The sequence below is a fragment of the Vombatus ursinus genome, unplaced genomic scaffold, assembly GCF_900497805.2.
Source record: "Vombatus ursinus unplaced genomic scaffold, bare-nosed wombat genome assembly UNPS02014818.1, whole genome shotgun sequence".
Lineage (NCBI taxonomy): Eukaryota > Metazoa > Chordata > Mammalia > Diprotodontia > Vombatidae > Vombatus > Vombatus ursinus.
This window is the reverse complement of record NW_020954596.1, coordinates 15,275,946-15,292,724: the sequence shown is the minus strand read 5'-3', so window position 1 is coordinate 15,292,724 and position 16,779 is coordinate 15,275,946. Positions and strand designations below refer to the sequence as shown.

The following is a 16,779-nucleotide window of genomic DNA, read 5'->3' as shown; positions in this document are numbered from 1 at the left end:
TTTAAACCAGTTCTTAGTTTTACTTATTAGTTCAATAGTTTTCTTAATTTCAATTTTCTTAATTTCTCCTTTGGTTTTTAGTATTTCTAATTTGGTGTTTAATTGAGGATTTTTAATTTGTTCTTTTTCTAGTTTTTTTAGTTGTATGCCCAATTCATTGATCTCTTTTTCTATTTTATTCATGTAAGCATTTAGAGATATAAAACTTCCCCTAAGAACTGCTTTTGCTGCATCCCATAAGTTTTGGTATGTTGTCTCATTATTGTCATTTTCTTGAATGAAATTTTTGATTGTTTCTATGATTTGTTGTTTGACCCATTCATTTTTAAGGATTAGATGATTTAGTTTCCATTTATTTTTAGTCTTATCTTTCCATGGCCCTTTATTACATATAATTTTTATTGCATCATGATTTGAAAAGGATGCATTTAATATTTCTGCCTTTTTGCATTGGATTGTGAGGTTTTAAAGCTTGAGTACATGGTCAGTTTTTATGTATGTGCCATGTACTGCCAAGAAAAAAGTATATTCCTTTCTATCCCCATTCAGTTTTCTCCACAGATCTATCATACTAACTTTTCTAATATTCTATTCACCTTAACTTCTTTCTTGTTTATTTTGTGGTTAGATTTATCTAGTTCAGAGAGGGGGAGGTTGAGGTCCCCCACTAGTATAGTTTTGCTGTCTGGTTCTTCCCGTAACTCCCTGAACTTCTCCTCTAAGAATATGGATGCTGTACCATTTGGTGCATATATGTTTAGTAATGGTATTACTTCATTGTCTATGGTGCCTTTTAGCAGGATGTAGTTTCCTTCCTTGTCTCTTTTGATAAGATCTATTTTTGCTTTTGCTTTGTCTGAGAATCAAGATTGCTACCCCTGCTTTTTTTACTTCAGCTGAAACATAATATATTCTACTCCAGCCTTTTACCTTTACCCTGTGTGTGTCCCTCTGTTTCAAATGTGTTTCCTGTAAACAACATACTGTAGGATTATGGTTTTTAATCCATTCAGCTATCCGCTTCCATTTTATGGGAGAGTTCATCCCATTCACGTTCACAGTTATGATTACTATCTGTGTCTTTTTCTCCATCCTATTTCCTCCCTATTTATGCATTTCTTTCTGCTTTCTCCCTTTCCCTCCTCACTAGTGTTTTGCTTTTGACCACTGCCTCCCTCAGTCCCACATCCCTTCTATTAGCTCCCTCTCTTTTCTTCCCCTTACTGCTTCTTCCCTCACTTATCTCCTCCCTCCCTTTTCTTTACCCTTTTCCCTCCTAATGCCTATAGGGCAAGATATAAAAGGATTATCAAGCAAGTAGTAAGAGTCTAAACCCATGCCATATAGTTTATAGTGGATGAGATCCTGATTTCTCTCATTTATTTTATCAGCATGCTTAGCAAACCCATGTGCAGGCATGTGCACATGGTGGGTGTTATATAGGATTGGGAATCAGCAGGGCTAGAAGGGTGGAAAGTCAGCCGAGCAGAAAAGATGCTCTGATAGTGAAAAGCCATCTAACAAACAGGGTCTCCCAGGGGAAATCTCCATGCAGCCAAATTATTTTACAGCTAGAGCTCAAATATTTAGGCATTTTATGGATGTGTGTTGCTTTTTCTGTTATTTTTATCATAGCCTTTTATTGTACTTTTTTAATATTTGCATTCAGTTTCCAGCGTAAGGACTTTCAAAGAAATATTTACTTTATACAGTATCATTTCTTTTTCTCAGTTTTCTGATACCAAGAATCATAGGACCACAGATCACATAGTTTTGTAACTAGACAGGATGCAGAGGCCATTTGGTGAAACCTTCCTCATTCTGCAGATCCAGAGGCAGTTTAATCAAATACCTTCATTTTTATAGGAGAATAAACTGAATCCAAGGGAAGATAAGTGACCCTCTCTCCCCTCCCCACCACCTCCACCCATGGTCATATAGCTAGCATAAACAGCAGAGGTGGGATTATTCTCCAAAGCCAAGGGTCTCTCCACTATACCACAAATTTCTCTTAAGCATAGTTGTACATCTATGAAGTAGTTCTCAAAATCAAGACTTTGTATGTGTCCTAGTCCTATATTAAATTCACCTGTTAAATAGCTTCCCAATGTTCTATTCTCCCAGTCTTTTCTCAGGAGGATCCCTTTTTAAGATAAAACAAATTCTGACATGATAGTAAATTGTATTATTAGTATCCAGTAATTGAGAAAATCTATATGATGAGGAATTCAGTATTAAATATTCAGTAATGCTTTTAAATGAATTTGCATTTTAATCACATCATCATGTATTTGAAAATAATATGTATGTTCATGACATATTATTCGTTCTATGAAAGGAAGATTAACTTCTTTATGGATCCTGTAGAATAATTTCACAGTTCATAGGTTAGGAGCCACTACCCATATTCCCTTGTTTGGTAGGCAATTTACTTGAAGACTTGTGAAGTAGCTCATCAATTTAAAAAGCATCAACCCATAAGTATATAGTAATAGTTTAAATACCTCCTTAGTCCTTTGAACAAACTAAACCATTATCCATTATCTTTAATTTTATTAATCTATTTAGTGTTTTATTCCTCTCTTTTTTCAGCTTCCTGCTACAAATAAATTTGGAAAATTTAGTGAAGCCCAAATGCCTTATCATTTCTTATTCTTTCTTCCTTATTTTCTTCCACTTACAACTAAAATTTGAAACAGAATCTCTGCATAAAATATTGTTAGCTTGGACATGCTCAATAGGCAGAATATGTTTATCATGTTTTAAAAATATTTGTGGTCTTTTTGTCAAGCCACATAGAAAATTCCAAAAATTTTCTGAAAAGAGTTGTGATTTGAAAAGTGTACATTTTTTGAACATTAATGTATAAAGCCTTTTGTAGGCACTACAAGAAGGCACAAATGTAGATAATGACTTATGATTGTCAGTTTCCTAACAGAGCTGTCTGAACATAGAATGGATTGCCTTGGGGCACAAAGTAAGGAGTGGATGCTAAACAGTCTTCCAGTGAGGTGGAATACTCACTGGAATACCCACTACTTGTGGGTGTTACATAGAGGAGATTCATGTTTGAAGTAGGGGTTAAACTGGATGACATCTCAAGTCCCTTCCAACCATAAGAGTCTGTGGTTCAAATCATTTCATTATATTTTTGAGGTTTTCTTTAATTTATTTTAATTTTTTCATGACTTAGTTGAATATGGCACTCTATTATTTTTAGACCTTTTAAATAGTCTTCTTCAACCACAGCCAAAGAATGGAAAGTTTGAATCATCTCTTCCTCCTTAAATTTTCCTAGAACACTTCATCTTGCTCTCTTCTTTTATTCCATTACAATCTACCTTGTGTTATTTATTTTAGTGCATATCGTGCCCCACTATTAGAATATAAATTCCTTAATGATAAGAACTATGTAGTTTCTCATCTTTGTAACTCCAGTGATAACTACAGTATCTTGCAAATAGTAAGTTTTTAATAAACGTTTGTAGAATTAAAACTAAATGCTTCAGGGTTGTTTTCTCCCTATACTTTACATACATCCTATACTCTCATACCGGGATTGGAAGAAGTATTTCTGTCTTAGCCATTTAGTGCACCATATGACGACTAGATTTCTGACCTAGGCAGATTTTCAGATCCCAGCTTTATAAGTGAGTGATCTGTGTAAATCTGAAGGGACTGAATGTGACTGGAACACACCCATTTTTTCCTGTAGCCATCATTTTCTGCTTGTATTCAAAGTGTCCTTACAACTTGTCATTAGTTCTTAGTAGGTGCCTAAATTATTAAAGTAGCAGGTGATTCCTCAGGTTCTTTTTCCCTTTGATTAGGCAATACCTAGCAGCTAACATTTACTAAAGTTTTAGGATTAACAAAGTGCTTTCTTAACAAAAACCTGCATGTGGTATTAGCTCATGTTGTAGTTGAAACTATTTAAACTGAGTTCAGAGAGGAAGAAAGACTCATGACTTTTTACATTACTAATAGAAAGCACCTCATGCTACCTCTCCTTAATCTGTTATCATCTGGTACATCTTTCTCATACAGTAGGTAGCAATCGTGACTTTTCTTGTTATTTTGTGATTATAAATCAAAATATTTTCTCAGAGAAAAATTTCCAGGATTTTCCTTTGTTTTCAATACTAGACTCCTGCCCCATTTGTGGGATGCTGATTCATTACTATATTTGCTTTTATCTAAACAGTTTCCTATATTGAATACTGATCTGCAAGGAATGAGTGGCAATCAAGAGAAGCAGTGCTGGTGGGGAAAAGCGCTGTACTCTCCCCTTTTTCCTGGATCAGAATGTGAAGGTAAACAGTCTTACAGCGAGCACACAAGTAAATCTGACGCTGAAATGCAGTTCCTGTGTTAACTAGATAGCGTGTACACGGAGCATACATGAGCACTAGACAGTGTGTGCATCACTTTCCAAGTTCACTTTTTACCGGAGGGTGAAAAGATCAGCACCCAACTTAGCCTTTTCTATAGCTATATTATTTGACTCACATGGATATTGTAAAGAAATTGCACAAAATGCTCACCCATTTTACAGATGGAGAAACTGACATTCAGAAAGCTTAAATGGCTTGCCCAAGGTCACAGAGTAAGTAGGGAAACTAGGATTTGAATCTAGATCTTGTACCTCAAAGACTAGTATTCTCTCCACTGTATAACATTGCCTTTTGTCTGTAGTTATATTCTTCTTGAGCACCGTAGCTATTTTCTGCAAGCTCACTCACAGTAAAGTAACTTTTTCAAAAACATCACCTTATCTCTTTGTTCCCAATAGTTAATGGCTGTGCTTTAGTCTTTAAGTTTCTCTTATCACATTGTAATAGGGTTTCTTCTGTCACTCTGCCAGTGACGCATCCATTTTGCTCTATAACAATTGGTTTGACAGTTTGGTTCTGTATATCCTTTGTATATATCTCTAGTCTATCAATAAGTGAAGTTACAATTATAATGTGTTCAAAACTAATCATCAGAATAAAGCTCAGGCTCTTAATTTGTTAATGTTATTTTTCCACCTCTCAAAATATGGCATGTTGGCAACATGGTTGACATAGCTCAAGTTGGATATATAATCTCCATTTGGCAAGTAATAGTGTCCTGCCTTGTGACGTGTCTTCTATTTTGTCTGTTATTTACAATTTTTGTTGTTATTTGACTTTGTACATATTTAATGTATTGTGTCTTCAACTATACTGTAGGTTCCTTGAGGGCAAAGTCCATATCTTAACATTACTGATATTTCCTATAGGACAAATTACTATGCCTGTCACATAATAGATGCTCAGCAAAAATCTGTTGCTTTTCTTTAATGTGGTATATTAGAATTAACTTTATTGAAAATTCTGTATGCTTTCCTGGAGGTTTGTACTATGGCTGATTAATTTAGTTGGTGAGAGCAACAAGTTAGTAAGGCAGGTTTAATTCCTATGTAGGACAATGAATTTCTTTTCTCTCATCTACAGTCACACTCTACATCTTTAATCCTAGCCAGGCATTTTGAAACATGTGCCTTTGGCCATAAAGGCCACTAAGTGAGACAGTATAGCTCATTCAACACTTTCAAAGTACATACCTTCCTTTGCTGTTGGCAAGTCATTAGCACCATCCTTAAATGCATAGCGTATCTGTAGAATATCAGATCTAAAAGAGATTTTAGATATGGTGTATTCAACTCCCTCGTTTTATAAATAAGGGAGAGTGATGCTGAGAGAACGGGACATAGTTTGCCCAGAGTCACACAGTTTATGGCAAAAATAGGACTGGAATCAAAATCGCCTGTCTCCTGTTCCAGTGCTTTTCCATTAACCTATGTCACGTGCCATGTTAATGTACAAAGTATAAAAAAAAGTATATATATATATATTTATATAAAGTATAAAATAATGTATAAAGATTCTGTTGGTATTAGTATTCTGGTACAGTTGGTACATGGTGAATTTGATTATTAACCTTACATCTCTGGTTGTACATACAATTTCTCTAACATATACTTATAGTAATTAAATCCTTAAAGCTGTGTTAACTGCAAAGTAGCATACCCCTTATATACAAGTTTAACTTGTACTGAATTAGTAATAGTGTATGGTCTGGAATGAGTTATGCATAATTTGTTATGAGTTCAGTCACTATAATGTTTGACAGGGGGAGAAGTGTTCCTGGAACTCTGGCATTGTCAAGCATTCCTATAGAAATTGGAGTTCCTAATATGAACTGGATTAGAGTAGTCATGAAATAGCAGGCACACATACACCCAACTTTTTTGATCTCTCCTTAGCTGTAGCAATTGTTTAGGTTCCTAAAATCTCCTTACTGTTACTGGGTATTTACTTTTACCATCTCCAATTCTGGGAAATTTAAGTTGCAGGAATTTATTGAAGGCTAAATTAATGAATGTCTGTGAGATGCTTTGGATTTGAAGAGTGAGGTCCTTATAAAAATGTTCAACAATAAAGTTCTTCTCATGTGCTACTTCAAAACACGAAGGTCACTCTAAGCTCAGGAGTGCTGTGCTGCACTATACTGTGCCAATGGTACATGAACTCTGGCAAGTCCTACCAATCTGGGAAGGCTTTGAGTTCAGACCTGGCTTCAAGGATCATCCTTTGAGTGGCTATCTTGAGCATCAGCCAAGAAACTTGGCCATCAGATGATTCTATTTTTTTTTTCCCACAGCAGCCCATGAAGGCATCCGTTAAAGTATGAAGAGGTTGTGAATTTGAATTGAGAAGTGCCATTCTGGGGAATAAAAAAATATAGTATTGTTAAAACCTCCTAAAATTCAAGGAGCATCAGTCGTTTACATTCTTTAGCATATATACAATCACCTATCACAGTACAGACAAATAGTACCTAAGTGGGTGGATGAGTACCATGACTAGTCAGACTTGAAGATATCCTTTTGGGTAAGAAGGAGTGACTCTAAGAACAGAAAAAACATGTTTGTACCCAGCCGTCAGGAGGATGTGATGTGGTAGGTCCATATATGCCCAAGGATGCAGCATGAGACAGTTTGGTCCTGACCAGGAAGAACAGTTAAATTCTATTCAAAGCCATGATGAAGCATAGTTGAGTTATTAGGGCTCTCTTTTCCCTCTGCCACCCCTTCCCCAATGAAAACCCAGAAAATTTTAATGGTGCTGTTTGGAGTGCCTAAAAGCTATCAGGAAACCTAGTTGCTCCATTTCCAGGACTACAAAAAAACAGCTCAGACTTTTTCTTCATAGAGTCAGGTCCCTATAATCCCCTTTCATGCCTCAAACAGCCTTCCTTTAAGGGATTTGGCCATTACTACACACTACCATTATTCTTTATTGATAGTTATTGAATTGAATTGAATTCTGTCCCTCTTCTGTAATTCCAGTAAAATGAAGGCTATTTGTTGGAAGATGCTTTTTCAGAGGGGTTTTGTTTTTGTTTGTTAGAGGAGATAGGGAGGGAGATGGTGGGAGCAAATGGGAAGCAAAGGTGAATGAACTTTGAAATTTCATTGATGTCTCTGGAATACAGTTATACCAGCAATATAATCTTTAAAAATAAAAAAGCTCTCAAAAATAGATACAGTTCATTTTCTTTATTCACCACATTGTCTAAATTATTGCCTTATTAGAATTTGGTACAGTGGAAAGAGCCTTTGCTCTGGATCTGAGGACCTATCTTCAAATCCTACCTTTGACACTTGAAGTTATTTAAACCCCTTGGGCCTCAGTCAGTTTCGTCATCTGGAAAATGAAGGGTTTGGTTTAGAAATCCTTTGAGACCTCTTCATCTCAAAATCTATGATCTTATCGTATACTGTGGTCCCAAAGGTTGTGTCGTATTTTGGATAGTGAGCAGGCATTGAGATAAGAAAAACCGGGATTCATATCCTGGTTTTGATACCTACTAGCTGCATAACCATGAGCAAATCAATTAACCACTCAAGGTTTCAGGCGGAACTCTCCAAGACTGAGTTGCAATGTAACTAAATGAGTGTTATAATAAAAATAGTATGTAAAATTGTTTAATAACTTTGTCTTTCCCTCTCATCCTCCCTCTTTTTTTGTTCTCTTGCATTCAAAATTCATAAGAATGTTATACAAATACCAAGAGAGAGAATGGCTTGGAAGAATATCCAGATGTTAAAGAAATACCCAACGATGGAGAGCATCTGTTAGATTTTAATAGAGTAAGTATTACTTTTAGAATTGTACTGCTGCTAAAGCACCAACTCCTTGCCCCTACACACACTTTTTCTATTTCTGTTAAAATAACAATTCAAATCATTTTCTCTACAAAACCACTTCTCTGTCATTTATTTTTTATCCTACCCATCAGCTTTAACCCAAAGGTCTGAACATTCTGTGTGGAAACATATGCTTTATGCTCTTCACAGATTTCTCTCCCTGTACAAAATATGGGAGGTGGGAAAATTGTTGTGTCTCTGTATAAAAGGAATATGTCACAAACAAACTTTGTTAACAGATAAAATACCAGTTTATTCAATCATAGCCTTTGAGACCTACTAGAAACTGTTTATCTATTCTTAGGTGTCTTCTGTTTATGAAGCAAGGTGTACAGAAGAAAGAAATCCTGGAACAAAATCAAATGGCTTCCGGAAAAAATTATATTCCAGTGACAGTTCCAACTCCGAAGACACAGCCTCAGAAGGTGGTAGTGAATGGGCTGATCCTTGTGAAGAGGAGCTTTTTTCTCGAACTCATCTATGAAACTGCAGAGTAGTACCAATTGTCTAAAAAAGTAATATGTGATGGAAAACTCCTTTTTGTGAGACCTGTTACTCTAAAACAACAACTTGGGTTTCCTCTTCAAGTAACTGATTCAGATGTGTATTTATCTTTCTCTTCTTGCTTATTTTATGGTTGAGGATAACTCTCCTCTTGGAACATTTTTTCCCCCAACCTGTTCAATTCTTGGCTATTTGAAATAGACTAGATTGTGTTGTCAATTCAAGAATGGGTGTGCATGTGCTTATCTTAGATGCATCACTGCTCTTTGCCTCTTAACTGCAGTTATTTTCATTTGTAATTGCAGCCTCACCACTATTATCTTATTAGCATTGCAGTGTCTATAACTCCTTCTGCTATTCAGAGACTTTAGCTTTTGGCACATTTTGGCTTCGTTCTCTAAGAACTAGGAGATAAATACTGAACACTGTAATTTATCAGTGCCTTTCTGAATGCAGGAGAAGAGCATGAATGACTTGTCTAGTCTTCATTCGGTAAAATCTCATGTAAATTTGAAGTAGGAACAACAAGGTTGTGCTTTAGAGACTTACAGAATACTGTGTTTTCTATCTTAGGATATTTTCCCCCCTAAATAAACCCACAGAGGATTCTATGGTTTGTGATTTTCTTGCTAACTGGAGAAGCCAAGGATTTTTTTTTAATTTTTGGTATGTGTGGAGGCAATATGAGGGGGTTGCAGTCTCTCTTCTGTTTCTTTCTTTTCCCCTTTCTTCCCCTTCTCTCCCCCTCTTTTGTGCTTGTCTTTTCCTTTCCAGTCCAGTCTCTTTCTTCCCCTATCTTCTCCCTCCCCCTTTCTTCTCTCTCTTTTTTTCTACCTTCTCTCCTTTCTCTCCCCCCCCTTTCTGTCTCTATCTTCTATCTCCTTTCCTTCCACCTCTCCTTTCAGTCCCTCTCTCTCCCTCCATCTCTCTATCTCTCTGTCCTTTTCCTTCTATTATAAAGCTGATGAACATTGAGAAATAACACCAAAAAATGTCATGGGGGTTGGGGCTGGGGAAAACTGGGATTTGTGATGGTAAATCTTTTAACAAGAAATAAGGACTATGTCTCCTTGCAAATGATTACCTTAGTGTAACCTGAAATGCATCCTGTATTGATTTTGAGCCTATTGAACTCATCTAAAATGCTCATATTTTAAAGTGTTTTATATGCAAAAAAGGTCACACTTCACTTGAAAGAAATCTTTGGCTGCTGCAGTTAGCCGCTGTTGTGGCTGTAATCTAGTAGATCTTGTAGTTCATTTTGTGTTTTCTGAGAGAATGTTAGGGGCAAGTTATGTGTGTGGTGGGTGGGTGGGTGGGGTGCAGGAGTAATGATTTTCAACATACACGTGTGATTGCAGTAGTGATGGTTGCTTTCTGTGACTTGCTTTTAAATTTTCTTTTGTTAACCTAGACAGTCAGTACATCGTCAAGTTATATCTGTACAAGACTATCAACTCCTAGTGCTTTTAACACATTATGCAAAATGTTGAAGCCAGGAGGAGCAATATTTGCGAAACCTAAACATTCTAAGTTTTTACCAACTCATCGTTTTAAGAACTAATCTATACAATAGCAGCATGTCTAGAACATCAGGAAGTGTAGAGAGTCCAATGTTGACTTGAAAGCTTAACTATTCATTTTGACAGGCAATAAGAACTCATACAAATTCTGTTTGAAACGTGAGCTCAACTGGCTTTGAAAATATGACATTTGATTTTGATTAAGTAATTGGGTTTTGTTGCCTTTTATTGATAACATGGAAAACACTGTCTAAGGTTGTAAAGTCATTTGAGGAGGTTATATATGTCCTTGCTGTTGGAAACCCTGATTAAATTGGCTAGGTTTGATCTTGTTAAATAAACAGAATTATATGAGGGTTTATATTTCTGCAGCAAATCATTTAACACTTTCAAGGGGTTTTTTTGTTGTTGTTATTTATTTACAAACTTTGGATAAATTTTTCTGTAACTTTATTCTAGAGCTTCCTTAAAAAAAAAATTGTTGTTAACCACCTACACTGACAAAAATTGTGAACAGTGAAGGCAAAAAAAATTTTTTTTTGACTTTGTAAATTCCTCAAATTAGGACAGTGGATATTGTCATAGAAATTGTGGATAGGGTAGCAAAGATGAAATAGACACATTTCAAACACAACCTTCAGCCCAGTTTCTTTTCAACTGAGCTGCTTCTCTAGGAAGAAGGGGCTCCGAATGGCAGAGGTGCTGACTTGACTCCCATCATGATGGAGAAAGGCAGCCCTTGTAAAGGGGAGGGGGTGGGACAGGGAGGGTCTGGGCAATAACAAATTATGTCTTTACTTGTTTCCATACTTAAGTGGCTCAGAAGCTTTCAGCAAGAGAGTTGAAGTGTGATTTTTAGTTATTTGTATGGATAGACACAAAACATCATTAAAGGTTGGCAAAACGCTGAAACGCACTGTGGGATGAAGCGCGTGGCAGATCCATAGCACTGAAGGATCAGTTTTCCATTCCTGGGCTGAGATTTGTTTCTACTTTTTTGCTTCAAGTGGTTGTATTGTTCTGATTTCACGTACACCAGAGTAACTGATTTTGTTTTCTTGTGGAGTTACTTAACACCAAATAAAAATTTAAAAGGACAGTGTTGGGTTTTCATTTGGGAGAGTACACAGTTCTTTTAGAAACACATCAGTCATGGCCTCCTACTGGTAGTATGGAAAGGGTCCTGGACTAAGAGCCAGAACACTTGAATTCTCCCACTTAACAGTGATGTCACCTTCCTCTTGGGCTTCACTCTCTCACCAGAACTAGGTGATCACTTAAGTCCCTTCCAGAGTTAATGTTCTATGAATATGATTCTCCGAGTTAATGTATTACAGGAAGAGCCCTGGGGTCACAATGCTTGAAACTAAGGTTTGACAGCTATTAAAGTAGTCCTTAGATCCTTCATCCTGCCTTAGAACTGATCCTGGGTTCTCAGAATCTGTTCCAGCAGAGCATAATGTCTGGCAGGGTGAACCAATGGAAAGGCTTCAAGCATGGGTCGGGTGACCAACTGTGTGTCTCTTTAATCTTCACCAGCCCAACTAAGCCTGGGAGACAAGGTTGCCACCAGGAGATGAAAACTGTTGGCTAAGTCATAGAGGTGCAGTAATCTGTACCAATAAAGTGAAAATCCATAACAATGAAACCAGGTATCTTTTTAAATATTAGTGTATATTAAAAAAAAAAAAAGTATAAGGTATCTGACCAATATCCTCCTAATTACTTCAAATATAAAACTAATAAAATGTTAGTGTTATGATTCTGCAATTAAAACATATCCAAAGCCCTGCTTTCATTCATTACTAACAGTTGAATAGCCTATTAAGATACAATCATGCTTACACAAACCCATGAACCTGAAAAAGTGACTCTCTATGTATTTTAATATCAAAGCTCTAATACAAATAAGACCATTTCTAAGATCCTGACTCTAAAAATCTCTTCTTTAACCAGTCTCCTATTGGCCCACCTCTCTTATACTTCCTTTCTCACTCCTTATATGTTCCTTACCCACTTGCTGCACCTCCACCCCAGCCATAACATTCAGTTCCTAAATTCCTCCCTTTTCTTTCTGTCTGCTAAGTTTATTCTGGCCTTACTTTCCTTCCTCTCTAGTCTTAACCCTATGGTAAAACCACCCAATCTTCAGTTTCTTGCCTCTTGAGCTACCACCATTTCCACCTTGCTAAACTTTAGTTCCTTCTATCTGCCTCATTTATTCCTATTCCTGAGCTCCTGATTGCTCCTAGAAGAAATTACGAAATCATGCTGATTAGGGCTACAATAAATTGATGCTCTCTACCCTTAATGGCCCTCTCTGCTGGGTAGTAATTCTTTTACTCATCTTTTATTGACTGTCAATCCCACTCCCCCAACAGGTGATCCTTGCTTTCTCTTCTTTCCTCGACCTTCTAACACCATCCTATTCTTCCTCATTTTTCAGCATATGATTTATGTGACCTTGGATTTGGGCAGACATCATGGGAACCTTAAAGACAAGTGAACACTCCATCTTAGAATTAGTGATAGAGAAATAGAGGAAAGTTGGGAATTATCTGACATGTCATCCCAACTTTGGAGAGAGGAAATTTCAAAGAGTTCAGAAAAGGATAAATAAGACACCATGAACTGAAATTATATAAGGGAAATCTACCCAGAAGGGAAGAGAAGCTCTTGATGGAATTCTGAAGGTACAATCTCAGTTTAGAGAATGAAGAGGGGAGCATGTCCAAAGGTAACATTGTATGCACAGGGAACTTTCATCCCACTAAGATTTTAAAATGATGATGGACAGCAATGACATTAATAGAAATGGGAGCCACTAATCCATGTATAAGTTTCCCTGTGGGCTGTATATTAACTTAGTTTTTAAATGTAAAGTTATGTATTATGTTTTATTGTATTTTCATTTATTTTGTTAAATATTTCCCACTTGCATTTTAATCTGGTTGGGGTGGCACTTGAGACTTGACACCTCTGCCGTAGAGTATTAAAGCCTGCCTCTGTCTACAAGAATAGTGTCAGGAATGTCAGATCAGAAGAGCTGAGACTAGGGAGGAAGGCCAATGATCACAAAAAGGTTTTGTATTAGGTGTACTGGTAAAAGGTGAAAGACTAGGACCAGTGCTGGGGATAGGCAGGACAGGAAAGGAGGAGAGAAGGTAATTGTTTCTGTTTCCTATGCTAAGAATAATCTTTGGGCTGGAAAGGACAGAGCATTCATGCTTAATAGTATAGGGAATAGTGTAGGGAATTGGTACCCTAAATAAGGAATATAGTAAAAGCACCTCGGTGTCCTTGATAAATTTGCGTTATCAAGTCCAGACTAACTCTATAACAATATACATGAGAGAACTTAAGGATGTTATTGAGATATAATAGCATTGGAGAGGGTAAGGTGCCAGTTTTTAGAGCAAGGAAGAGACTGGAATCTACAAACTAGACCAGTGAGTTTAGTGAAAATCCAGAAAAAGGAATGGCTGCCTCAGAACAGAGCTTCAATAACAGGTCCTACCAAAATGCTCTTCTGTTTTTTAACAGAATTACTATACTGGCAAATCAGGCAAATGCTGTAGATAGTTTATCAAATGCTTTACCAAAATCTAAGTAGTCTATTCTTAAAGAAAAGGTGAGAGAGACAAGAGTATAATTTAGGTGGATCTGGGACTGATTGGCCTGACCCAAAGAGTAATCATTACTCAATTGATGACTCCTCAGAAGGTCTCCTGGGTTGTGTTCTCAAGGATCTGAGTGTGGCCCTTTAATATATACTAAAATCTCCTTTGTCTCTTCCATTTTGTAGCCAAACTCCTTGTTTAACATTTTTATCAATGTCTTGGAAGAAGGGATAAATGATATGCTTATCAGAGAGCATCCCTAGGTGGAGCTAAGCCACTCAGCCTTAGGATCATGCTGCTTTACCCCCACTTGCCATTTCCCCTACCGTTAACTGCTGCAGCTCTTTCACCCTTTTAAACCAGACCCCCAGGGATCTTGCTTAGGAGAATCTAAGACCTGCTGCTGCTTTATCCTCCAAATCTAACTTCCAGAGACCATGGGCCTGCAAGAACTAAACCACTCAACTCTAAACTTCCCTCCCTGGCCACCATTCCTCTTTATTTCTTGCTTCTCCCATTAGAATGTAAGCTCCTTAAGGGCAGGAACTTACTTTTATATTTCTTTCTTCAGTGCTCAGCACAGTACCTGGCACATTAATAAATCTTTTCTTATATTCATTTATCAGATTTGCAGGAATTAAGAGGAATAACTAACACAAAGGACCTTGCATCATACTTTATTAAGAAAATAAAGATTATTCACAGTGAGCTCCCTCTTTTCCCTACTTAGACCTCAGAATCCCTTGACATCACCCATTCTCTTCCACTCCAGTCTCCAATGAGAAAGTGGCTCTTCCCCTTCACTTCCTCCCTACAGATTGCCCTCACAACCAGCCTTTTGCTCTTCCTAAGCTCCACTCTCTGCTATCTAATTGGCTTATTCCTTACTGCCTATAAACATTCCTGTGTCTCCTTCATCCTTAAAAACCCAAATTTAACCACACCATTCAAGCTAAACTTCTTTCCCTCTAACTCCTAGTAGTCAAACTCCTAGAAAAGGGCATACTTGCCTTTATTTCCTCTCTTCTCACTTCCACAACCCCTTGCAATCTATCTTGAACCTCGTCACTCAATTGAAACTGAATTCTCCAGAGTTCCTAATGCTTTCTTAATTGCCATAGTCCATGACCTTTTATCAGGTTTTATTCTTCTTGGCCTCTCTACAGCATGCCGTTCTTTCTTCCTGAGCAAAAGATGAGGAATGAAGGCATCCCAGGCACGGAGGATAGTCTGTACAAGGTTTTCAGGATTCTGTCTCTCTTGATTCTCTTCTACCTATGTGGACATGGTCTCTAGAAGTCTCTTAAGACCGTGAAGTGGCGGCAGAGGATCTCAAAATCACCAGCCACATCCTGCCTCCTCACTCTGAGTATACCCTATGTTTCTGTTCTAGATCTTTTCTTTCTTCATGCTCTTCTTTCCCTTGCTGACTATTAGCTCTCAAGGGAGCAGCTATCATTTCTATGCAGATGACTCTTAGATCTGTACATTTTGCCCTAATTTATCTCCTGAGCTCCTATTCTGTGTCACCAACCACTAATTAGACATTTTCAACTGGATATTCCGTAGGTATCAACATGTCCAAAATAGAATTCATTATGTTTCTCTATTTTATATCGAAAAAACCACCATCCTTTCAGGCATCCAAGTTTTTAGCTACTCAGTCGTCCTTAACTTCTCATTCTTCTTAACCAATCAGTTGTCAAATTGTATAGATTATATTGCTACAATTTCTCATATCCATCCCCTTCTCTCTAGTTTCATGGTCCAACCACCTTAGTTCAAGCCTGGATCATTCCTCTCTCTCCTTCTCTCACCTGGATCATTGCAAAAGCCTTTTATCTGGACTCCTTGCATCCAGTCTCTCTGCTCTGACTCACAGCTAAAACTTTGTTTTTAATAATTTTTTATTTCTATCTTCTGTTTCTTACATCATCATGGTTATTCCAAGTATCCTTCCCTCTCTCCCTCCTGGAAAGTACCCCATATAACAAACTTTTTTTTTTTGAGAGAAAAAAGAAAAAGGTCAGTACCACTGATGGATACATTGAAAAAGTCCCAAAACATGTACAACGTATGACACCTGTGGACCTCCACAAAGTGGTGGGTTGGAGATATCTTCTCATATCTCTTCATTTGAGTCCTAAATGATCTTAATATTTTTGTTACATTTACTTTTGATTTTTTGGTGTAGTGTTCTTTCCATTTACATTGTTGTGGTTTCTATGTATATTGTTTCATTTGTTCTGTTTACTTCCTCTGCATCAGTTCATATACATCTTTCCATGTTTCTCTGTATTCATCACACATCATGTCTTACAGCACAGTAATATTCCCTTACATTCAAATACTACAGTTTGTTTAGCCATTCCACAACTGATGGGCATCTACATTGTTTCCAATTCTTAGCTATCACAAAAAGTGCTGTAATAAATATTTTGGAATATATGGGAACTTTTTTCCTATGGATGGCTTCCTTGGAGTATAATCTCAGTAATGAGTGATCTCAGTAACTATCTCAGTAATTAGATCATTAGGTCAAAGGGTATGGGCATGTTAGTCACTTTATTTTCATAATTCCAAATTGCTTTCGAAGATGGTTGTACCATTTCACAGCTCCATCAACAATGTGTGTGTGCCTATATTTCCACGACCCCTCCAACATTGATTTGCCATTTTTGGTGTCATTTTTGTCAATTTGCAATGTGTAAGGTAAAACCTCAAAAGTTGTTTTGATTTGCATTTCTCTTATTTTTAGTGATTTAGAACATTCTTTTATGTGGTTGTGAACACATTACAATTCTTTTGAGAACTGTTCATATCCTTTGACCACTTATCTATTAGAGAATGGCTTCTAGTCATATGTGTGCGTATGTGTATTTATATATAAATTGTT

At 37.0% G+C, this 16,779-nt stretch overlaps 1 protein-coding gene and 1 long non-coding RNA gene across 5 annotated transcripts in view; one reads left to right on the top strand and one right to left on the bottom strand.

The window, feature by feature from the left end:
• The window catches only part of KIAA0232 (KIAA0232 ortholog), a 111,153-nt gene extending 101,640 nt beyond the window's left edge, over window positions 1–9,513 (top strand). For 3 of the 4 annotated variants that reach the window (XM_027836168.1, XM_027836167.1, XM_027836169.1), the window contains 3 exons: window positions 4,205–4,313; window positions 8,082–8,179; window positions 8,541–9,513. In XM_027836168.1, coding sequence (XP_027691969.1) covers window positions 4,205–4,313; window positions 8,082–8,179; window positions 8,541–8,720 — 387 coding nt within the window. In that variant the 3' untranslated portion in view covers window positions 8,721–9,513. The remainder of the gene's footprint in view (window positions 1–4,204; window positions 4,314–8,081; window positions 8,180–8,540) is intronic. The other variant, XM_027836170.1, reaches the window with a different exon arrangement.
• LOC114023509 overlaps window positions 1–16,779 on the bottom strand; it is a 102,605-nt gene that overhangs the window by 48,737 nt on the left and 37,089 nt on the right. The gene's annotated exons all lie outside the window — the stretch shown is intronic.